The 25483-nt window shown below is 41.8% G+C and overlaps 1 protein-coding gene across 1 annotated transcript in view; it reads left to right on the top strand.

Annotated features, from left to right (window-relative positions):
* Positions 1 to 25483, top strand: part of LOC121284946 (low-density lipoprotein receptor-related protein 1-like) — a 1922347-nt gene that overhangs the window by 1713896 nt on the left and 182968 nt on the right. Inside the window, exon 67 of the mRNA XM_041200912.1 lies at positions 5371 to 5496. Coding sequence (XP_041056846.1) covers positions 5371 to 5496 — 126 coding nt within the window. The remainder of the gene's footprint in view (positions 1 to 5370; positions 5497 to 25483) is intronic.

Consider the following 25483-nt stretch of genomic DNA (forward strand, 5'->3'; position numbering starts at 1 on the left):
AGGGCACGTGATAAAGCAATACAATGTGAAATTGAGACAGCCAATCAGACAGCAGACCAAGATGATTGAAGTGCACAACATATCAGAACCAGAAGGTGCTGATACTGATATCTATCTATTCCCTATACAATGTCAAAACAGTAAAAACTGGCCCAATAATCATCATCCTTCAAGTGAATGGGAAGCCTCTAGTCATGGAGGTAGGCATAGGAGCCTCAACCCCAGTGTTGGGAGAGCACACATTTAAATACCTAAATGCGGGTACCCAGCCACTGAATCTGGAGCAAACCACAGCTCAACTGAAGACATACACTGGAGAGTCAATTCAGGAAAAAGGCATTGCCACAGTACCTGTGTCCTGTAGGCAACAGAGAGCCCAGCTTCCAGTGATCATTGTAACAAGTGAAGGACCTATTCATCTGGGCCATGATTAGTTACAAAAAATTAAACACAACTGGCCAGAAGTATTTCATGTGAGAACAGAAGGAATTCCTGAGCTATTAAGGGAATATGACAGTGTATTTTGAAATAAGTTAGGAGAATCGACAGGCCTTCACGGGATGCAAGGACCGTTCAGGTCAGAGTTGGCTCCACTAGGAAATCAATAAGAGAAACAAAACAAATTTAGTGTCACTCTGACAAACTGAAGAAACAGTTGGCAGAGAAGACTCAACAATGTTCAATGTTCTGGGAGGAAGCCAAGAGATACAAAAAGGAGACAGAAGAGCTAAAGAATCAGCTGAATGAAACAAAACAGGCAGTAGAAGAAAAACTCATGGAACTTTCCAAGATACAAGTGGGTAACGAAGACATGGGTAGCTCAACCACCGAACTGAACCAAGTTAAGATTTCATCAGAGAGGAATTTGGCTGACTGTGAAATCAAAATGAAGAACGGAACAAAACTCTGCGGCAAACAGAAAAAGAAGAGGCAGAATACATATCCGAAAGGCCAATAGCCTCTGTCTCCAGAACCCTCTCTGCAGCCAAGAAGGGTTATTCCCAACTAGAAAAGGAAGGTTTATGAGTGATATTTGGAGTGAAGAAATTCCATCAATATTTGCATGGACAACATTTCACCATAGTGTCGGATCATAAACCACTAATGGCTTTATTTAGTGAGGATAAAACCATTCCAGCCTCAGCAAAACTTCAACATTGGGCTTTGACTTTATTGGCGTATGAGTACATCTTTATGCACCATCCTGGTGTGCATATTACAAATGCAAACACAAAAAGTCATCTTCTGTTACCAGGGGCAGCATTTTCCTGTCATCGAGCAGGGAGTGCAGGGCCCGCTCACTGACACGTCACATGACACCCGGTGACATCCCAATGTCATTCAGATATTCAGTGCGGTGGGTGCACAACCAAGTCGGTTATGCGCCTGCCAAACTGTCAAAGGCCTATTAAGGCCTATTAAAAAGTAATTAAAGTAATTAACTGAGCTGCTCGTCCAACCTTAAGGTTGGCAGGTGGATGAATAGGCCAGGCGGCCTTTGCATTTTTCATGAAACCTTATCCATGGGCGGGATGAGGCTTCATGAAGAGTTTATTACTTAAATAAAAGTTTTTGAAATAAACAATGGACATCTCCCAGCTCAGGTGACAGTTTCACATGAGGGGGCATGCCCTTAAATTTTTTTCCCGCCTTTATTCAAATTTCCATAACTTAAACAAATCTCCCTGAGGCAGCTCCATGCCTCAGGGAGATCTTTGCTCTCTATCTTGCGCATGCGCGAAAGAGCGCAGGGAACCACTCAGGGAATCCTCCCAGCCCGCACAGGGATCGCTCAGTGCTTCCCGGCGCATGTCACGAAGGGCGGTCCTTAATTGGCCCGCCACGTAAAATGGTGGCGTGGACTTGATCAGTCAAGTCAATGGGAGAAATTTCTGGCCCAGGTAACATTGTACGTGCTCTATTGCCACAAGAAGTTGTGCTTGTGTTGAATTTCTTGGACTCTTCACTGGTCTGTGCGAAGCAAATAAGGAATGGGACAAACAGGGATCCAATTTTGTCAAAAGTCTGAGACCAGTTATTGCATGGATGGTCGAATTCAGCAATTTCTGAAGAGATAAAACCATTCCATGCATGTAAAACGGAGTTAAGTTGTCCAGATGGAATCTTGTTATGGTGATCAAGAGTCGTCGTTCCGTCACAAGGAAGAGAACCACACTTGACAGAGCTTCACAGTGCACATCCAGGCATTTTGAAGAGGAAGATGCTTGCGCGAAGCTATGTCTGATGTCCAGGCATTGACAGTGACATTGAAAGCGTGGTCAAGCACTGTCTCCAGTGTCAGCAACAACAGAAGTTGCCTGTTTCAGCTCCACTGCATCTGTAGGATTGGCCTGGTTGACCCTGGGTTAGACTACATGTAGACTATGTGGATCCATTTTTAGCAACCATGTTTTTATTGATCATCGATGCGTGTTCTAAGTGGATGGATGTGTATGAAATTAGATCACTGACATGGTGTACAAATATTGAAAAGCTGCACCAATGTTTTAGGATACATGGTCTACCAACAGTCATTGTTTTGGATTACAGTACTGTCTTCGCTAGCACAGAATTTCAGAGATTCATGGATTTGAGCATAATAAAGCAGCACCATTGTCATCCCTCATCAAATGGGTTAGCTGAAAGATCAGTGCGGATTTCAAATCAAGAATGAAGAAGTTTTCCGAAGGTACTTTAGAAATTTGACTTTTACATTTTCTTCTGAATTATTGTATGACTCCTCATGCAACTACGGGTTCAACACTGTCTGAGTTACTAATGAAACACCACTTTTATCCAAGATTAAGTCTGGTTTCCAAACTGAGAGGAGAAAGTAGAGAAGAACCAGGGTAGTCAGAAAGTGAATCATGATATCCATAGCAATGCTTGAAGATTTACTATGGGAGATACAGTTTTTGTGCAGAATTTTGAAAATGGTCCTAGTTGGGCTCCTGGTACAATTGTCTCTAAAACTGGACCCTTATCATTCCAAGTGGAAGTGGAAGACCAGATTGTTCAAAAACATGTGGATCATCTAAGGAGTAGAGAAACATTCCAACAACCAGGTATTCCACCTGTAATTGATGTCAAATCTTTAATCCCCGAAGTGACAGATCGACCTAGAATAGACATACCCGATGTCTCTGTTGAATTACCTATTCCTGAATTGCCGTTGTCTAAAGATGTCCCTAATGCTGCAGTTCCTGATCATGCTGATCCAGTGGTAGAATCTCAAGTGGTGAGCCTACGCCGCTCTAACCGAATTAGAAAACCACCTCAGAGACTTAATCTTTAATCACATGGCCTGCGTATATTCGTATATATTGTGAATTAAAATATTCTTTGTAAATAGGAAGTGTAAAAAAAACTAAAGGGGGAGGAAATGTAGTGATTGTAGGCATAACCTTTCCTAATGCCTTTCGGTGTCACATTATTGCACTGATGAATGAGCCCTAAGCGCGGGTAATCTTAGGAATGGAGCTTTCTAGTCATGGATCTGGTTCAAGCACGTAGCTTCTAAAAGAGCTCTGTAATAAAGTTAACTGTTTCAAGTAAGAAACCTGTGCGGTACCTTAAGTCTATTCCAAATAGATTACATTATGTACAGGGTTAATTTGGTGTATAGCTTCCTTAGCTCATAAGGTGTTTTGAATTTTTTTTAATGTTCCAAATTCAATGAAAGGAAAAATGCAAATATAGCTGTAATCAATACGTTGGTTATTTATAACCACATGTACAGTGTTCTTCAAAACAATATCCTTCCATAACATGTTTCTAAACTGACTTGCAGTTTACTTTTATGGAAGCTGGCTATATTTTTGATACAGCTGTTAATTCTTGTAATCTGGTTAAATGCACTGTTATGTTTCAGAAGAGCATTCATTCAAACTTAAGATAGTAATAGGAGATAAATATTAGTTGTGACTGGTAGCATGTGTTCTGTGAAGCTAAATGAAATTATCTGAGGGATGTGGATGTTCTCTCCCACCTCAGAAGAGGGGGAAGGAAATAGAAAAAATAATATAGGGAATGAAAAGAGAGTGTGAAATGAAGGGAGGTGTCAAAAATAAGAAACAATAGACTGAAAATATACAAGAGTAGAAAAAAGGCGTTGATGTCATCATTACCATCATCATGTATAAAAAAGGAAACATATTGAAGTCAATAAGAGTATTATGACTGGAGGACACAGAGACCCATAGTTGACAGAGTGTTGCAGTAAATTTTTGGGCAGTTTCAGAACCTAATGAATGCAGATAGAGGACCTTCAATTCAATGATGCTCTCTCAAATTTTGATGCCTTTCAAAATGTGATAAATGTAATTTGACCAATTCAAGTTGAAATTGGATTTGTTTTGTTTGTTGTAATAAACTTCATTATGCTGTATTTCAAAAAAGGTCAGGTTGTTTTGGGGAACATAGCACAAATAGACATTTGCTGAGATTATGAATAAAAACAAAAGTAGAAAGAGCAAGAATCAAACCCGTATAATATATAATGATTGCCTTAATCAAGCCAGTATGTTTCATAGCAGAGGGTTCATTGACCAGGACATGGGAGCTTTGTTAATATGTTATTCAATTGGACACACTTATGTTAAATATTACATCATTCTGGTGGCTGTGGCATCTATTTGTAATAGCATAGTCTGATCATGAAAGCTACTGATGAGGTATGTTATTCAGTTCATCATGGAAAAGAAGTAGCTATTCACTCTTACTGAAAAAGAATTTGCAGTTCCCCCAACATGCTATCTAACTGGAATGAATCTTGAGGTTTGTACTTCCAACACCATGCACAGAAAACAAAATAAACTGCTAATCATTCTTTCTGTGGTGATGTTCTTGAGGACAACAGATCCAAATTGTCCTTTTGTCAACTTTAGCTTGTGCCATATTGTTTTTAAAGTAAGATAATGCTCCAGACTTAGCTAATCCATATCACTTAGTATTCTGCATCAGGTCTCTCTGAGTTACCATCCTTCAGGACAAGATATTTTAGATAGGACAGCATACATCTTCACTTATGCAACAGAGAGGTTAAAAAACATAATTTTACTTTTCTTATTTTTGGTTCTGAAACCAGTTATGATCTTGGCATTTGCAACAAAAGCAGAAAGTGCTGATAGAAATAATCAGGTTAAGTGGAAAATGCTGTCTGAGCACTGATAAAACAATCATCCTGAGAGAAATTTTGAGCTGCTATTTCCTTCATTGTTATTAAATGTGACACAGTACATATACTAAATGGATATCTGTGTATTGGGAAGAAGAAGCCATACATTTGATTTATGTAATGTTAAGTTGTTTTGAGTTATGAATTATAGTCATGGCTATTTCTGTTTCATTTTATTTTTTGATTGACTTCAGCTCAAATTGCATGTGGCACAGATGACTTCCACTGTAAAGGTACAAGCAGATGTGTTCCTGCACGTTGGAAATGTGATGGGGAGGATGACTGTGGAGATGGTTCTGATGAGCCAAAAGAAGAATGTGGTACGTTTTGTTTCTGAAGTCTAAAGTAATAGCGTAAACATTTAAATTACTGATATTGGTTACTGATTAACAAATGATTTCAAAATAGTTGTATGTGTTCAATGTGTTCAAAAATAGCTATCACTGAGTTGTTATTTCTGAAAGATATTTTCAATTCATGTCAATCTTTCTTCTTCTATGCCTCAGGAAAATCGAAGCGCTCTTTCCCGCGTTGGCCCCGAGTCTCCCTCCTGCACATGTAGCGCTAAATGCTATAGCTTCCATCTTACATAAGGCGGGTCTTAATTGGCCCGCCCGTGTAAAATGGCAGTGCGGAGCCGATCGCGGGTGGCCATCGGCTCAGCAACCGCTCCTGCTGAGCCTGCCCGTCACTTGAAAAATTCAGATCTTTGTGCCCTATTATCCATTTGCTGTTGTAACTGTAGCATATGGGAGCTAGTGGACACCAGTGTGATCCACAACAGTCACATCTGCATTGAGTGTCTGCATCTCAAGGAACTTTCACTCTCAGTTGATGAGCTGGTGACAGAGCTTTGGACACTGCAAACCTAACAAAAGAAACCAGAGCAGAAGTAGGCCCTTTGGGCCACATCAAATATGTTGTGTCATTCAATAAGATCATTCTTGCCTAGAGGATCCTTTACCATGAGATCATTAACTAATTCTGTCTCAACAGATATTACCAGATCTAAAATAGCCTGTTCCCTAGTTGGTTCCATAATACGAACAAGGAGCAGGATTAGGCCATTTAGCCCCTCGAGCCTGCTCTGCTATTTAATAAGATCATGGCTGATCTAATAGAAACCTCAAATCTGCATCCTGCCTACCTCTGATAACCTATCACCCCCTTGCTTACCAAGAATCTATCCACCTCTGTCTTGAAAGTTTTCAAAGACTCTGCTTCCACCACCTTTTCAAGAAGAGAGTTCCATAGACTCTTTACCCTCTGAGAGAAAAAGATTCACCTCATCTCCATTTTAAATAACCAATATCTGTACGCTGCACTATTGCCTTGTCCTTTCTCTTTAACTTTCTAAATTTCACCTTACCTGAGCCCTGGCCCCCATTATTACTTTAAAGCCCTCTTTACAGTCCTAGTTATTTGATTTGACAGGAGACTGCTAGTGCTCCATGAATTGAAACCAATTCTCTCACGCCAATCTTTGAACCTTGAATTAAGCACTCTTATTGAACATTTGCGAATTTGTTTGTGGCTCAGATAGTGGACTAGATATTAGAGATTATTAGCTTTATGGTTCTGCTTTTTAATTCAGTCCCTCGATTCTCGTGTTCCCTCAGTAGAACCTTTTTTTAGTCCTCCCTATGCCGATGGTACCTATCTGGACCTGACAGCTGGATCTTTCCCCTCCCATTCCAAGCTCTTCTCCAGCCCCAAGGGGGTGTCCTGAACCATGGCACCAAACAGGCATCACAACATTTGGGACTCACGTTCTCAGCTGAAGAGAACATTATCTATTCCCCTCACTATACTGTCCTGTACTACTTCTGTATTGCTTTTTAATCCTCCAGATTCAGTGGTCCTGTGCTACAGTGCTGTGATCAGGTTGTTTCTATTCCCTGCAGTCCCTGCTCTTGTCCACACAAGCTGTAAGAACTTAGTACTTGTTATACAATTGCCAGGGCTGAGGTTTCTCCAAAACTACCTTCTGGATCCCCATACCTGCCTCACTGCTCAATCCTGTTGTCCCTCACCGCTGGCTAAATTTGAAGTAGTTAACCGAAGGGGCATGATTGCCTACAGGAGCAAAGTTTCCAGATTGCTTTCTCCCTTCCTGATGCATCGCAGTGTCTGAAGCTCTCTCACCAGCTCATCAACTGTAAGTCAAAGTTCCTTGAGCTCCAGAGGCTTACTGCAGATGTGACTGTTGTGGATCGCACCGGTGTCCACCGGCTCCCATATTCTACAGTTACAACAGATCACCTACTCTGCCATCTCCATCGTATTTCATTTAATTAATTATATCTTCAAATGTCACTGAGTTGCCTATTTATAGCTTTTAATAACCTTGTTTAATTTATTAAATTTAGTTTTTTGCTTTCAGTCTTTACTGTAATTTAGCCCGGAGTCCTAATTTAACCCTATGCATTTATGTTTATTTTTTATAAATCAATCTTCTGTTAATCCTTTTAAATGTTAATCCTCTGAACCTCTTCTACAGCACTAGGCAGCCTTGAAGTGTATAGCACTGAGTGCCTTTGTACTCTGACAAAAAGTTTTAAAGTCAATGAAGTTAAAGAACAAATGTATTTGAAATTCAGCAGCTTTCCCTGTTGGCAGTGTAAACACAAGTATCTGACCTGTGCATGACTGGTTCCTCTGAAACCACTGCAATGGACTTCCTATTGATTGCTTTATTCAGTCTCAACAGAATGATGAGTCAATACACCTCAACTCTAGCCAACAATGCTTCCTCTCTTCAGTTAGAGCTAGAGTTATAATAATACAAGTATGGCAAGCCAATTCTCATTTTACACCATTTCAATATGTAAAAAGATATCATTGCTATTTTTTTTGTGAAATATTCCAGAAGCTTGTGAAAGCATTCGCATATATTCAGTACATCTGTAGTAACAAAATATTTTCTAAAGTTTATTTTTCTTCTGTCCGAATTTCGCCACGTAACCCTTCACTTCTTAAGTGATCGGTTTGGGACTTTCTGATACCTCACGCAAACTATTTTTTCATACATAAGACTGCAGTGTGTGATAATAGGTTGTATTTCATGGAGTATTTCACAACTGAGAATAATTTATTTCCTCATATGTGCATTCCTAGCAAGGTTAACTGGATAGCAGTAAGAAACAGGAACCTTGCAGGATTTCCCTTCCCTCTATTTAAGTCTGGGCATTTGTAGCGCAACTGTGCATTGACCATTTCAGCACAGACAGCAATTTAACATAGATGTATTTTCATTTGTACTACACAGTATCATATGATGAATACATTGAGAGTCTGGAAAACTAGCAAAAGCTGAGCAATAACCTCAGACAATCTGGCAGAACAAAAACAGTGATAAAAACAAAAAACTGCAGATGCTGGAAATCCAAAACAAAAACAGAAATACCTGGAACAACTCAGCAGGTCTGGCAGCATCGACGGAGAAGATCAAAGTTGAGGTTTCGAGTTCTCATGACCCTTCAACAGAACTAAGTAGAAATAGGAAAGGGGTGAAATATATGCTGAGTTTTTCCAGGTATTTCTGTTTTTGTTTTGGATTCACCCCTTTCTTATTTCTACTTAGTTCTGTTGAAGGGTCATGAGGGCTCAAAACCTCAACTTTGCTCTTCTCCGCCAATGCTGCCAGACCTGCTGAGTTTTTCCAGGTATTTCTGTTTTTGTTTAGAACAAAAACAGTGTTCACTACCCCAGAAGGAAAAAACAGTTCAAAATTCTCAAATACAAAAGGCTGATTTCATTGGTGCAGAATGTTCATTGGTGAGTTAATTTATAGAGTGAGGAGAAGCTGTAGAGGGATTTAAACACAAGAATGAGAATTTCAAGTTTCAGGTGTTAGGAAACTGAGAGATTCTATAGGCCAACGTTGTAAGGCAACTGGGACTTGGGCCAGGATATGGTAATGACAGCAATATTTTGGATGAGCTGAAGTTACAGAGGGTGGTGGTAGCTACCAGTGACAAGAGTATTGGAATAATCAAATTTGGCACTTTTCTCTCAAGCTAAAGCTGACACTAATATATATTTTCAACACCGCACATCACCAGTCCATGTTGGCAATCTATTCCATCCCTCCAGTTTGTCCTTAAGTTCATATTCAAATTGGTTTCTCATTTCTCTCTCAGATCATGCTGACAATCTACTATATCCTCAATTCAAGATGGCAGCTGATATATTCTTCCACACCCATGCCTTCCCTATTAAAGCTGACATTCACTTCTTTCCTAGACCCCAGTTCAAACTCCTGTGTTTCTCCCTATTCCACTGACTCACTCCAAGATCCTACTTCACACGAGTGCTGGTGCTGCTCTGGAGGCTGGAGCTCTGCTAAACACTGTGGGCAGCACCTTCAAAACCCAGAACCGAATAGCAGTCAAATAGCAGACTTTACAAAACACAGAATTGAATAATGTGCAGAGCGAGTCCAGTCCCTGGAACAGCAGCAGCAGCATCATGCAGGAGCTTGATATGATGATAAGCAGTACAATTGGGTTCAGCTCTGAAGGAGGAAATGGAATTGGGGCTGATATTTCTTTCCAGATACGCGGTCATTGCACCCAAAACACTGAGTGTCAGGTAAAATATAGCTAAGGGGCATACCTGTATGGTTATGTACCTAGTAGTGTAGAAGGGGCAGTAATACAGAAACAGACCTTCATTTGAAAAAAAAATCCTAGTGTATTTTTTCTTCCTGGCAAATGTATTGGCAATAAATTAAATTAGAAAAATTATTGAGGCGGTGGGTTTCATATTTCCTGGTGGTGATGTGTGGCAGGGACTGCATTCTTAAACAGAAATTTTTGTCAATAACTTTAATAATTGCTAAAAATTCACTCCCTTAGCCTTCTCATATTAGTTCAAAACTCTAGCTCAGTGATTGCCTAGAGCACACCATGGAGTGAAGCATTAAGCCACGCAGACCTGGAAAGTCAGTGGCTATAATATAGCATATTCAGTTCTCTACCTGGCTGAGCCTTGTATAGATGATGCCCCCGTGGTGTTATATTTGAGGCATGAGAGAGACAGAAGACCATTCCCACTATCAGCAAAATCACCAGAGTAAGTTGCTGTTAGCCTAACCAGGAGTGCAACCATGTGGCAGATATGTTGACCTGCAGGGCAGCTCACTGATTCTGATAATAAACTGCATCACAATCTGAAAACTGCAGTCAACCTCGAAATCAGTTACATTGTGGGCTAAGTTGTTTGCTTTAACAGACTGTGATATAGGCCCTGAGTGGGCGGCATGAACAGACTCCAATGCAGCTCCCAAGTCAGTTGCACTAACCTACATGTTGACTTTATTAGAAATGGGAATAAAGGAACCATTTTAACATAACCTACCCGATGGAAAATTGATAGGATTATTGGTTGCTGGTTTTATACTGTCTAATTTTACTTCAATGAAAATTCTAATTTTGAAAAAAGCAAACTTGCCAGTAATTGGAACTGGAGAGATCCTTGAAATGCCTGCCTGAGCAATTAGCCACAACTACAATTCTGAATGAAGATATGTGAGAGGAGGTACAGGCCAGAAGGACGTTGATTTTTTTTTTCTTTCCTGGGAACACATTTCTTTTGGAACACGACCCTATGTTTCTAATTGTAGCTGGTTACATATGGGCAATGGCAGAAGCCAGACAGCAGGTCTGAGATCTGCTCTCATGTTTGTGGAAGTTACTGGCTGCAATGTGACTGCACCTCAGCTTCTGCCCTTAACTGGCTATACTGCTTGTCCATGGCTGTGGCAAGTAAGAAAGCGTCTCAAAATATGCATCCAGTTGTTGTGACAAGTTGAACAGGCTGGGCCTGATAGTGGAGGCTTTGAAACTAATAACAAATAACGTGGTAAATAAATATAAACTTGACATTACTTATTCGTTTTGAAGTGTTTAATGATGTCAGCCGCATGAGCAGTTTTCCCTATTTGCTCAGTAGGAGATATGGCACCACTGGATGTACCTGACGGAGTTCCAACTAAGCAGGACATCCCTTAAAAGTTCAAAGGAAATGTCAGACAAGCACAAGAGATTGGTGAGCATTCAGCAGACTTCCAATCTATTCCCTACTGTTGGAAGAACTGGACAGTCGGCACTTTGGAGGACTACCTGATCATTTTCTTTTTGATTGTTGTGAGTTTAATTGAGTCACCTAATGTAGTGTGTGTGTGGAATATCAGGATATGTTCCATATGCTTTTTCTTAAGGAAGAGTCTATTTTTTTTAAAGGTGAAGAATTCTGTTGTAAAGTGAATGATGACCTGAATATCTCATGCCTGGTACCTTAGGCATTCGAGGCAGCAAGGTCATGAATTGGTAATACTTGGAACAGAACATGGTCTTCAAAATCTTTTGATTCACCTAAATCATAAACATGTGATAGAAAGAACTAGCTTGGCTAGACTTGGTAGCCCAGGTGCTCTGGTGGGAACAATTAGCCTACTTAACTGTGAACACTTTTCAACTGGTAATAGTTTCTCAAAGGCACTCTGCTGTTAGTAATCCATCTTCAAACACCTGCAGTTTATATGATTTCAATTCCTGATGTTGTTGCAAAAGGAATGCCAGCATCAGCATCTCCTGCAGCACAAGAAGCGATGCAAGAGGGGGCAGCAGCAGCAGTTTCAAGAATATGGACAGAATCAAAGGGCAGCCCTGGATTTGGATCTGCTTCCACTACAGCCCCTGACTCTGTAAGCAACTGCATGGTTTGCAGAGTATCCTGGCAACAGGGATGCTCTTTCTGTGGCACAAGGGACAGGGCAGAAGGCAATGGAGTTGGCCACTGTTGACAATGGAGGTTTGTCAGCTGCAGAGGTTCATGAACGCCTCTCAACAGGGGCCCCTACCATTACATGCAGAAAAAATTCAGAAGACAGCAACATCTCCCTCAGTTTGAACAGGCCATTGGCACCTTCGGTGTAGCATTGCTTTCAGGACAGTAAAAACTAAGGATGAACTAATTGGTTTGCCAGCATACCAAAACTGTTGAAGCAGCTGACAAAAGGCGTTGTGAAATTATTCACTACAGCAAAGTAAAACAGTCCTACGTATTGGAGGACAAAAATTGAATTTAAAAAATTGGAGACAATAAATCCAAGCAACAGAAGGAAGAAGGCGACAGTAGAAGTTTGGACTGAAAATTGTTCACTCATGTTTTCCTTTAAACTGTAAACTATTTAAAAAGATTTTTAAGGAAGATGCACTAATTTTAAAGTTGAATAATGTTTCTGTTAAAACAGTGATGACAATTCAAAAATACCTCATGAGCTGTAAAGCCCCTTGGGGCTTCCTGAGGTCGTAAAAAATATTATGTAAATACTGAGTTTTTTATCTTCAATTAAATTTCAATTAACATGTGTGAAGTACACTTTTCAGAACTAAAACAAAAGCCTAGAATCTCGTCTTGGGTCAGGAGAGCAGAGTTCGGTGTGTTCCCGGCCCAGCAAACACTACCTTTAAAAATGGACCCCACAGGTGGGATTTTCAATTTGGGGGAGGCAGGTGGGTGACCCCAGAATGAATCTGCAGGCTGCCCAGGCATGGAAGTAGGCTGGACACAAATTCTGTCTCTCTGCTTGTCACTGTGTTTAAATAAATAAAAGATAATAAAACAAAAAACACCCCTCCAAACCCGAGTACTCATCCCTCTCAACCCCCACAAACTCCCTATGCCCAATCTATGCCAACCTATGCCAAACCATGTCCCCTACCTATCCCCATGGCCCCCACACCCCTACGGTAATTGCATGCCTCTCTACGCCCCCATTGTCCCCATATCCTCAATGCTAACTTAGTGATAACTCATGTCAACCCATGTCTCTCCACCACCTTATGCCCTTACCAACTCCATGCCAACTCACCTAGCATACTTGGATAGTTCTTTGAATCACAAAAGGCGATTATGGAGGTACAGGAGATATTTAGGAAAACTAAAAGAATATTATAATTTATTGTGAAAGGAGTTGAGTACAAAAGTAGTGAGGTTATGCTTCAGTTGTACAGGGCACAACTCATGTTTTGAGAGCTCATCTGGAATATTGTGTACAGTACTGGTCTCCTTATTTAAAGAAAGATGTAAGAGTTAAGAAGCAGTTCAGAGGAGGTTTACTAGACTAGTGCCAGGAATGGGCGGGTTGTCTTATGAGGAAAGGTTGGACAGGTTAGGCTAATATCCACTGGAATTTAGAAACGTAAGAGGTGACTTGATTGAAATCTTTAAGATGCTGACAGGTTTTGACAGGGTGGATGTGGAGAGGATGTTTCCTCTTGTGTGAGAATCTAGAACTTGGGGTCAGTCTTTAAAAATAAGGGATCGCTCATTTAAGACAGAGCTGAGGAGAAATATTTTCTGTCAGAGGATGGTGAGTCTTTGGAACTCACTTCCTCAAAAGGCAGTGGAAACAGTCTGCAGTTTTTAAGGCAGAGCTAGATGGAATCTTGATTAACAAGGGGGTGAAAAGGTATAGGGGATGGGCAGGAATATGGTTTTGAGATTACATTCAGATCAGCCATGATCTTATTGATTGGCGGAGCAGGCTCGAAGGGTCGAGTGGTCTCTTCCTGCTCTAAATTTGTATGTTTGTATGCCTATGCACAATACCTGCATGATCTTTGTGAAGAGATATCAGTTTTGAGCTAGGAACAAAATTTGAAGAGGTGTGAGGTGTCGACCTGGTGAAGCTAAAACACAGGACTACTTGCATGCCAAACAGCATAAGCAGTATGCGATAGACAGAGCTAAGTGATTCCATAACCATATGGAAGCTCTGCAGTCCTTACACATCCAGTCATGAGTGGTGGTGGGCAATTAAACAACTCATTGGGGGAGGAGGCTCCACAAATATCCCCATCTTCAAAGCAGGGAGAGTCCGGCGCATCAGTGCAAAAGATAAGGCTGAAGCATTTGTAACAGTCTTAGGCCAGAAGTGCCAAGTGGATGATCCGTCTCGGCCTCATCCAGAGGTCCCCAGGATCACAGGTGTCTGTCTTCAGCCAATTTGATTTACTCCACATGATATCAAGAAATGGTTGAAAGCACTGGATACTGCAATATTCCGGCAATAGTTCCTTGTGCTCCAGAACTTGCAATGCTCCTAGCCAAACTGTTCCAATACAGCTGCAACACTGGCATCTACCCGGAAATGTGGAAAATTGCCGAGGTATGTTCTGTGCACCAAAATCAGAACAAATCCAACCCGGCCAATTACCGCCCCATCAGTCTACTCTCGTTGAACAGTAAAATGATGGAAATGGTAATCAGCAGTGCTATCAAGTGGCACTTGCTTAGCAATAACCTGCTTACTGACACTCAATTTGGGTTCTGCCAAGATCACAAGATTACTGACCTCATAAAGCCTTGGTTGAAACAGGGCCAAAAGAGGTGAACTCCAGAAGTGAGGTAGGAGTGACTGCCCTTGACATCAAGGCAGCATTTGACTGAATAATGCATCAAGGAGCCCGAGCAAAACTGGAGTTAATGGGAATAAGGTGGAAAACTCTCCACTGGTTGGAATCATACCTAGCACAAAGGGAGATGGTTGTGGCTGTTGGAAGTCAATAACCTCATTCCCAGGACATCACTGCAGGAGTTCCTCACAGTCTTAGGCCCAGCCGTCTCAGCTGCTTCATCAATGACCTTCCTTTCATCATAAAGTCAGAAGTAGGGATGTTCGCTGATGATTGTACAATGTTCAGCACCATTTGCGACTCCTCAGATACTGAGGCAGTCCATGTCCAAATGCAGCAAAAGCTGTACAATACCCAGGCTTGGGCTGACAAGTGGCAAATAACATTCAAGCCACACAAGTGCCAGGCAATGACCATCTACAACAAGAGAGAATCTAACCATCGCCCCTTGACATTCAATGGCATTACCACTGCTGAATCCCCCACTATCAACACCCTGGGAGTTACCATTGACCAGAACCTGAACTGAACAAGCTATATAAATACTGTGGGTACAAGAGCAGGTCAGAGGCTAGGAATCCTCCTGAATCCCCAAAGCCTGTCGACCATCTACAAGGCACAAGTCAGGAGTGTGATGGAATACTCCCCATTTACCTGGATGAGTGCAACTCCAACAACACTCAAGAAGCTTGACACTGTCCAGGCCAAAGTAGTCCACTTGAGTGGTACCCCTTCCACAAATATTCACTCTGTTCACCACTGATGCACAGTGGCAGTAGTGTGTACTGTCTATAAGATACTCTGTAGAAACCCACCAAAGCTCCTTAGACAGCACCTTCCAAACCCAGTACTGCTACCATCTAGAAGGACAAAGGCAGCAGATGCAGGGGAACACCACGACCTGCAATTTCACCTCCAAGCCACTCACCATCCTGACTTGGAACTATATCGCTATTCCTTCACTTTCACTAGATCAAAATCCTGGAACTTTCTTCCTAACAGCACTGTGGGTGTACCTACGCCACATGGACTGCAGGGGCTCAAGAAGGCAGCTCACCACTACCTTCTCAAAGGCAATTAGGGATGGGCAATAAATGCTGGCCTAGCCAGTGATGCTCACATCCCATGAATAAATAAAAAGAAGACTCTGATTAAATATATTCCTGGAGGTTTCATCACATGACTTCCCTCCCCATTCCAGTCGTTATTTGGCCAATACATCCATCCTTGTGACCTTCCTACACTAATTAAAAAGCAAATAGACTGTTTACCCCATTGGGTGATGCTTGATTGTCAGCCAAACGGTCCTTTATTCCCATTTTCAATATTTTTTGTAAAGAAAAACATTCAAATGAAATGACAAAAAAAAACTTTTTGTCTGGGTGATTTTTCTCCAGGGTTACACATAGCAGTGTCCTGGAGATTGATCTTCATTTCCTGGAGACTTCATGCCAATCTTGAGGGTTGACAACCCTAATTTCAGTGTTTTATCTTGGACAGTCTACCTCAAGCCATTTGGTCAACTGATGCCACATCAGGTACTGTTTATTGACAGTGTGTTTCTAAACAGCATGTTCAAGCAGATGGAAATATTGACCTGGAGCTTCTGCTAATAGTAATCAACAAAATACGCCCAGAAGGTGGCGGATCATGTCCTAGTTTTGCTGAGATGTAGTCATGCTCAACATTCTGGACTAATAACATAAGCCCAAACATCAAATCTCCCATGAATATGTGCAGTCAATCCCTACAATCAAATATAATTAATTTGTGACTGGGACAAGGCCCATGGAGCCTGAAGGTACTAGGATGGGGTAATATAAATGGTGAGAGAGAAAAAAAACTGCTTTAGAGTGAGGCTGGAGACCACAAGGTAAACAGTACTTTTATCTTTGTCCTTCAAATTTTAAAAAAGTTTTACATTTTTTGAGCTAATTGATTCCTGCGGCAGCAGGGTGGATCAATTGAGTGATGGACTGCTCTTGGTCTTATTTTCTCAACTAATTGCTGAAACAGCAGACAGACCTGTTCACTATCGCTCAACTGACAACTGGTCACTGCTGGTCAGGTGATGAAACCTGGACTCACATGACCATAGGTACCTGTGTCTGAGACTCTGGGTGCAGTGTGATGAACCCCACCACTCAAAGCATCGCAATTGGCAGAAATTCGCCTTTCTCACCTGGGCCAGTTTTGTGTTTGGGGAAGACTTCATACAGAGTGACTCTTGAACTAGTATAAAAGTTTGTGGAGACACAAGTTTTCAGTGGTAATGGGCACAACTACTTACACTTAAAACTCTGTAATCTCTGGAGCAATTTAATTTGATCCCACACAGATTAAGCTGTCATTTTGACAGACATCTTTTGGAAACTCCTGGCAATTCACAATTTACTGGACTAAAGAAAAATCGATAATTGCTCATCGTATATCTCTAGTCTCTGTACGACTGTCTGCAGTTTTCCATGTAGCAGAATTATCAGCTAGTAACAATGTCATTCCATTCCCTTGCCTGTAGGATTCAGAGTCCAATTGAGTCTCAATATTTTGAGATCATTATATTACGGAAAATAATTGCATTGTTTCATCAATATGAAGTCAACAGCTGTAGGAACAAGGGCAATATTTCTGTCCCCATCATGCCTCAGTACTATTAACTATAAACAAACTTTATAAAAAGTAAAGCTTACATTTATATAGCACCTTGTATAATGTCAGGATTTCCTTTAGCACTTTACAGCGCATCGAGGTCCTACGAACAATAATATGATAATGGCCAAATAAACTGTTTCAGTAATGTTGGTTGAGGGACGAACATTGGCTCTGACCAATTGACCAACTAGCCCCTGCTAAAGTAATGCCTTTTGATTTTTACATCTACTTTTGAGGGCAGATGGGACCTTGAAATAACATCTCATCTGACAATGCAAAACTCCTTCAGTGGTGCACTATAGTGTCAGCCTAGATTTTGTGCTTAAGTCCCTGGACTTGGTTCTGAACCCATAAGCTTCGGATGCAAGAGGTGAGAACTATGGTTAATATTCTAGTGTCACGCTACTTTACAATGTAGGTTTATAATCTTTTGTATTGGTATCAATAAGAGGCAAGTAAATTTGCCAGCTGAATTCTGATGCGTCTTTCCTTGATGAAGCAGATTGGAGAACTCATGAGTGATGAGTAAGCTCCAGTCAACTTAACCAGCAGAAATAGGAAACATATTTCTTAGAAAGGTATCCAACCATGAAGCACATCACACTGTCATGTTTTTCTGGTTTCAAAAGATAATTCCTGCAGGCTTGTTTATGTTATGCAGCAGGGGAAGCGGAGCAACTTGAAGTCAACTATCACCTGATGCAGTTAAGATATTTTGATGTAACAAAATTATTTGCACAGTTGTCAACCTGTACATGAGCAATAAAATCAAACCCTTCATCCCATCAGTGGTACTTTCCCAGTTTGCTGAACACTTAACACTGGTGTTGCTTGTGGAAGTATACATAATCTTACATGACTGGCCATGACAAATCTGCTACTATATATATAACTTGCACACTACTGGGTAAAGAAAGATCTTGTCTAACCTCTGTGTTAGTCATGTAATACAATCTTATTTGCTTGAAATGTAATAGGGGTCATGTGTAACTTATCATTGAAGCATAAAACTGGTGTTGCAGGTCGGGCACCTTTTACTGAAACCACCATAACTTTCTTCCCATTAAATTACTGTATGTGCAACATCCACTTTACACTTCAGCAAGTTGAAAATTACCCTTATTTTGTTTTATCACAATACAATACCGTTAAACTGATGAGGGGAATGTTGCCTGTAGTCCAAACGATATAGCTCCTGAAGAAAAAAACAAACTCCTTGGGTAGAGTATGAGAGCAGTACGGGGAGATTGTGAGAGAGAGGACCCTGGGACAGGCAGTCAGCAGTATCTAGAGGATCTAGCATCTAGTCTATACTCAAGTAGGAGTAAGGGTAAAATAAAAGCAAGGGTCCATATTCTATTTAGTTAAGAGATGTCTGGGGTGCTCAGTCTCATGATTTTCACATCTTGCACTATGTGGGAAATCCTGCGCACTCCTGGTGGTCTGGGTGACCATGTGTGCAGTAGATACCTCCCACTGGAGCGACTCGAGTTCTGGGTTTTGAAGCTTGAGCAGCAGCTGGGGACACTACGGTGTATTCACGAGACTGAGAGATTCGTGGATAGCACGTTTCAGGATGTGGTCACCCCACAGCTTAAGGAAGTGCAAGCAGAGAGGGAATGGGTGACCATCAGACAGAAGAAGGGGGCCAGGTAGGTAGTGAGGGAATCCACTGAGTGTATCTCACTTGCAAACCGTTTTCCAGCCTTGCAAAATGGTTAGAGTCACAGCTCCTCTGTCGAGGCCAAACAGAGCCAAGGCCATAGCACTGTGGGTAGTTCAGCTGCTCAGGGGGGAGGAAGAAGTGTGGAAGGGCAATAGTGGTAGGGGGTTCATTAGTGAGGGGAGGAGACTGGCGCTTCTGCAGCTGTAAACATGACTCCAGGATGGTAGGTTGCCTCCTAGGTCTCAGGGTCAAGGATGTTATGGAACGGCTGCAGGGCATTCTGAAGGGGGAGGGTGAACAGCCAGAGGTCATGATCCATGTTGGGACCAATGACATAGGAAGAAAGAGAAATGAGATCCTGAAAGCAGACTTTAGGAAGTTAGGTAGGAAATTTAAAAGCAGGACTTCAAAGGTAGTAATCCTGGTGCCACGCAGTAGTGAGTATAGGAACAGAAGGTTAGAGCAGATGAATATGTGGCTGGATAGATGGTACAGGAAGGAGGGCTTTAGATTCCTGGGGCATTAGAACTGTTTCTAGGGGAGGTGGGGCCTGTACAATTTGAATGGGTTATATCTGAACAGGAACGGGACCAACATCCTTGCGGGGAGGTTTGCTAATGCTGTTGGGGCGGATTTAAGCTAAATTGGCAGGGGGATTGGATCCTGAAAAGTAGATCAGAGGGGAGAGAAGCTAAGATGGAATTAGAAGTTAAAACACTAGTAAGTGAATCTGGAAGGCAGAGGGAACATAGGCTAGATAAGAAAGAAGTGAGTTTAGCAAGGCTAAAAGTAATATATTTTAATGCAAGGAGCTTGAGGAATAAGACAGTTGAGCTGAGGGCACTGATAGGCACGTGGGAGTAGCTATGACCGAGACTTGGCTAAAAGGGCAGGATTGACGGCTCAACATTCCTGGTTATAGGGTATTCAGACAAGATAGAGAGGGGGATAGAAGAGGAGGGCAGGGGGGCTTGCAATATCAATCAAGGAATCAATTATAGCAGTGAAGAGGGATGATATCCTGAAAGGATCATTAAATGAGGCCATATGGGTAGAAGTGAAAAACACAAAAGGTGCAAACATGCCACTGGGTGTGTACCATAGGCCTCCAGTTAGGGTGAGATAGAGGGTCAAATATGTAGTCAAATTTCAGAGAAGTGTAAGAATAATAAGGCAGTAATAGGAGATTTTAACAACCCAAATATTAACTGGGATAATTTTAGTGTGCCAGATAAGGAGGGAGCAAAATTCTTAAGTTGCATCCAGGAGAACATTTTTAGCCAGTACATAGAAAGCCCAACAAGGGAGGGGCAGTTCTGGACCCAATATTGAGAAATGATACCAGGCAGGTGGAAGGTGTATCAGTAGGGGAGCATTTTGGAGATAATTACCATAAATCAGTTAGATTTAGGATAGTTGTGGAAAAGGATAAGGTTGGGCTGGGAATAAAAGTTCTAAACTGGGGAAAGGCTAACTTTATTAAGTTGAGATACGATTTAGCCCAAGTGGACTGAGAACAGCTACTTGCAGATAAAACTGTGTCAGAGCAGTGGGAAGTATTCAAGGGTATAACAAGAGTACAGGGCAAATATATTTCCGTAAAGACAAAGGGGGAGGACCAAGCCCAGAGAACCCTGGATGTCAAGGGATAAAAAGGTTATGATTAAGAGAAAAAGAGAAGCTTATGGTAGGTACCAAAGACTCAATATGACAGAGCCCCTAAAGGAATATTAAAAGTGCAGGGGGGAACTTAAAAAGGAAATTCGGAAAGTTAAGAGAGTGCGTGAGAAAGCATTGGTGGGTAGAATAAAGGAAAACCCAAAGGGTTTTTTAAAACATATAAAGAGCAAGAGAATAACTAGGGAAAGAATAGGGCCAATCAGGGACCATAGAGGTAATCTGTTTGTGGATCCGGGAGACATGAGTATAGTCCTCAATGCATACTTTGCATCGGTCTTCACAATGGAAAAGGACAACGAAGGTATAGGCATCAGGGTGGAGAATTGTGAAATATTAGAGAAAATTAACATAGAGAGAGAGGAGATACTAGTGGGCTTAGCAACCAGGAATAAATCCGCAGGCCTGGATGAGATGTATCCCAGGCTGTTGAGGGAGGCAAGGGAAGAGATATCAGGGCACTTGCAGTAATTTTCAAATCCTCTCTGGATACAGGTGAGGTGCCAGAGGATTGGAGGACTGCTAACATTGTCCGACTATTAAAAAAGGGAGGAAGGGATAGACCAGGAAATCACAGGCCAGTCCGTCTAACTTCGGTGGTGGGGAAGTTACTAAAAAAAATTCTGAGGGACAGAATATATCTGCACTCGGAGAGACATGGATTAATCAGGGATAGTCAGCATGGATTTCTTAAGGGAAAGTCGTGTTTTTTAAATTTGATCAAATTTTTTGAGGAGGTAACCAGGAGTGTTGATGAGGGTAAATCATCTGATGTGTTTTACATGGACTTTAGCAGGGCTTTTGATAAGGTCCCTCATGGCAGACTGATCAGGAAAGTAAGAGCCCATGGGATCCAAAGCAAAGTACAATGTTGGATCCAAAATTAGCTGAGAGGCAGGAAGCAGAGGGTGATGCTAGAGGGATGTTCTGGTAACTGGAAGCCTGTGTCCAGTGGGGTTCCGCAGGTCTCAGTGCTGGGGCCCTTGCTGTTTCTGGTGTACATAAATGATTTGGACTTAAGTGCAGGGGGTATAATCAAGAAGTTCACGGATGACACGAAAATTGGTAGGGTGGTAAATAGTGAGGAGGATAGCTGTAAACTGCATGAGGATATCAGTGGATTGGTCAGGTGGGTAGAGCAGTGGCAAATGGAATTGAACCTGGATAAACGTGGAATAATGCACCTGGGGAGGGCCAACAATGTAAGGGATTACACATTGAATGGTAGGACCTGGAAAATACTGAAGATCAGAGGGACCTTGGTGTGCATATCCACAGATCCTGAAGGTAGCAGGGCTGGTACATATGGTGGTTAAGAAGGCATATGGGATACTTGCCTTTATTAGTCGAGGCCTAGAATACAAGAGCAGGGAGGTTCTGCTGGAACTGTATAAAATGCTGGTTAGGCCATAACTGGAGTACTGCATGCAGGTCTGGTCATCACATTTTGGAAGTATGTGATTGCACTGGAGAGGAGATCTACCAGAATGCTGCCTGGGCTGGAGGGTGTGAGCTATGAGGAAAGATTGGATAAGCAGGGGTTGTTTTCCTTGGAGCAATGAAGATTGAGAGGGGAACTGATAGAGGTGTATAAGATTATGAGGGACTTAGATAGGGTGGATAGGAAGGCACTTTTTCCATTAGTAGAGGGTCAATAACCAGGGGGCAGAGATTTAAAGTAAGAGCTAGAAGGCTAAAAGGGGAATTAAGGAGAAACTTTTTCACTCAGAGGGTGGTGGGAGTCTGGAGCTCACTGCCTGAAAGGGTGGTTGAGTCACAAACTCTTATAACATTTAAGAAGTATTTAGATATTCACTTGTGTTGCCATAGCCTCCAGGGCTATGGGCCAAGCACTGGAAATGGGATTAGTGTAGTCAGATCTTTGTTGATTGGTGTGGACACAGTGGGCCATTTGGCCTCCTTCTGTGCTGTAAATGTCTATGAGTCTATGAGTACAGTTATATAGATCTTGACCTGAGTTACAAAAATGACCTTAGTTCAAAGGCTAAAATTGAACTTTGACAAAATGTCCAGTTTGCACTATAGGTGAGAAAGATCAAACCCATGACTAATTGCCTTTGCCAAAATAACCTACCAAGTGATAGGAAACAAAAAATGCTTGAGTATTTAAAAAAAAAACACTTGAACATACTCAGAGCTCAAACAGTTTTATAAACTGCTCCAGCGGCTTGATTTCTTTTGAATCTTTTGGATGTGTAATAATTTTGTGGTATGCATGCATTCATCTGATCTATGTATAAGGCACAGTCATTTCCATCCCCTATCTCATCAAATTATGGACCACACTGTAGCTGGAAATACTGGCATTTGTTTTATGAGCATCAGCCGGTGCTGTAGATTCAATTAAAGTGCGCCTGTCACAGCATTCTTGTCAAAACAGAAAAGCATTCAATTCCAGTTATTTCAAATGAAAGATCTATTTTGCTTCAACTCTTACCTTTTCCATCTCCATGGAGCTGTCTCATTGTGATCTATATAGTTTGTAACTTTTCTGACCTGATGAGAAGCTTTCAAAGATGCCCAGATTCAAAGAGATGCTTCGCCATGCTGTTCAGTATATATAGGGTATTCTATGGAAGGATATGATTATTGATTTTTGTTTACTTGGACAGGGTGCCTGCATAACTCACAAATGACAGTCATGATTGAATTAGGTTTAGCATTGTGAGGGAAGATAAAGATCAAATTATGTCTATCCATAGGGGGAATGTGAGGGACTGGCTCATCAGCTGAGGGGAGGAGTTAGTGGTAATGTCACTGGACTGGCCTTCTAGAGACTGAGACTAATGCTCTGGGGAACATGGGTTCAAATCCCATCGCAGCAGCTGGTAGAATTTAAATTCAATTAATAAAAATTCTGGAATTAAAAGCTAGTCTCAAAAATGGTGATCGTGAAACCGTTGTTGATTGTCCTAAAAAAAAAAATCTGGTTGCCCTTCAGGGGTGGAAATCTGCTGTCCTTACCTGGACTGGCCTACATGTGACTCCAAATCCACAGCAATGTGGTTGACTCTTAACTGCCTCTAAACTGGCCTAGCAAAGTACTCAGTTATGAAATCAGACAGACAAAGTAGTATCAATCTAGACACCAGAAAAGACATTGGCACATCCAGTCCTGTTGACCCCCCAAAGTCATCTTTATTAAAATCTGGAGGCTTGTGACAAAATTGGGAGAGCTGTCCCACAGGATAGTCAAGCAACGCCCTGACATAGTCATACCGACGGAATCATATCTCATAGACAATGTCACAGACACCACCATCCCTGGGTGTGTCCCCCACAGAGCTGGCAGTACAGTGGTAAACAGGAGTGCATCCTCAGCATCATCTCTGGACCCCATGAGGTCTCATGGCATCAGGTCAAACAGAGAACCATAGAAAAGTTATGGTACATTCAACCCATCGTGTCTGCACCAGCCAAAATGAGAGAAAATAAACTAGCTGCTCATTTTAATCCCACTTTCCAGCACCTGATCCATAGACTTCGGGTGCAGATACAGATATGTTTTAAATGAGTTGAACGTTTCAGCCCCAGTCACCAACTTAAGCAGTGAATTCCAGATGCCCACCACCCTCTGGGTGAAAAAGTTTTTTTTCCTCATGCCCCCTCTAATCCTTACACAAATCTCCTTAAATCCAAGCCCCCTGGTTATTGACCCCCTCAGCTAGGGGAAACAAACCTACCTGTCTACCCTATCTAGGTCCCCTTATAATGTTGTACACCTCAATTAGGTCACCCCTCAGCCTCCTCTGTTCTAAGGAAAACAACCCTAGCCTATCCAATCTCTTCTCACAGCTCCAATTTTCAAGCCTTGTCAACGTTCTTGTAAATATCCTCTGCACTGTCTCCAGAGCAATTATATCCTTCCTGTTATGTGGTGACCAGAACTGTATACAAAATTCCAGCTGTGGCTTAACCAACATTTTATACAGTTCCATCATTACATCGCTGCTTTTATATTCAATACCTCGCTCAATAAAGAAAAGCATTCCATATACTTTCTTGACTACCTCGTCCAGCTGTTCTGCCACTTTTGTGGACCTGTGGACATGCACTCCAAGGTCTCTCACTTCCTCAACCTCTCTCAATAACTTTTCATTTACTGAGCATCTCCTTGCTTCGTTTTGCCCTCCCCATATTATTACCTTACGCTTTTCCGGGTTGAATTCCATTTGCCACTTCTCCGCCCACGCAACCAAACCATTGACATCATCCTGGAGTCGACAGCTATCCTCTTCACTATCAACTACACTGCAAATTTTTGCGTCATCTGCGAATTTCACGATCATGCCTCCCACATTTGAGTCTAAATTATTAATATATACAACAAACGAGGGCCCCAACACTGAGCCCTGTGGAACACCGTTGGAAACCATTTTCCATTCGCAAAAAATCCATCAACCATTACCGTTTGATTCCTGTCACTGAGCTATTTTGGATCCAACTTGCCACCTTACCCTGGACCCCATGAGATCTCATTTTCCTGACCTCACCCATGCACTGGACTCTTATCTACCTCTGATACCCCTGTCTCTTCACGACCTGTGGACCTTGCTCCATGCTCACATTCCATGTCCAGGGCATTCATCTCAAACTTGGAAAGTATCGGCAGGGACGTGTGGGACCTTGTCAAATGCCTTACTGAAATCTAGGTAGACAACATCCACTGCACTACCCTCAACAATCCTCCATGTTACTTCCTCAAAAAATTCTATTAAGTCCTATTAAGGCATGATCTTCCCCTAACAAAACCATGCTGACTATCCCTAATCAATCTGTGCCTTTCTAAATGACAGTTTAGACAGAATTGTTCCCAATAGTTTGCCCACCACTGAAGTCAGACTGATGGGCCTATAATTTTCTGGC

Source organism: Carcharodon carcharias, chromosome 12 (genome assembly GCF_017639515.1).
Source record: "Carcharodon carcharias isolate sCarCar2 chromosome 12, sCarCar2.pri, whole genome shotgun sequence".
Lineage (NCBI taxonomy): Eukaryota > Metazoa > Chordata > Chondrichthyes > Lamniformes > Lamnidae > Carcharodon > Carcharodon carcharias.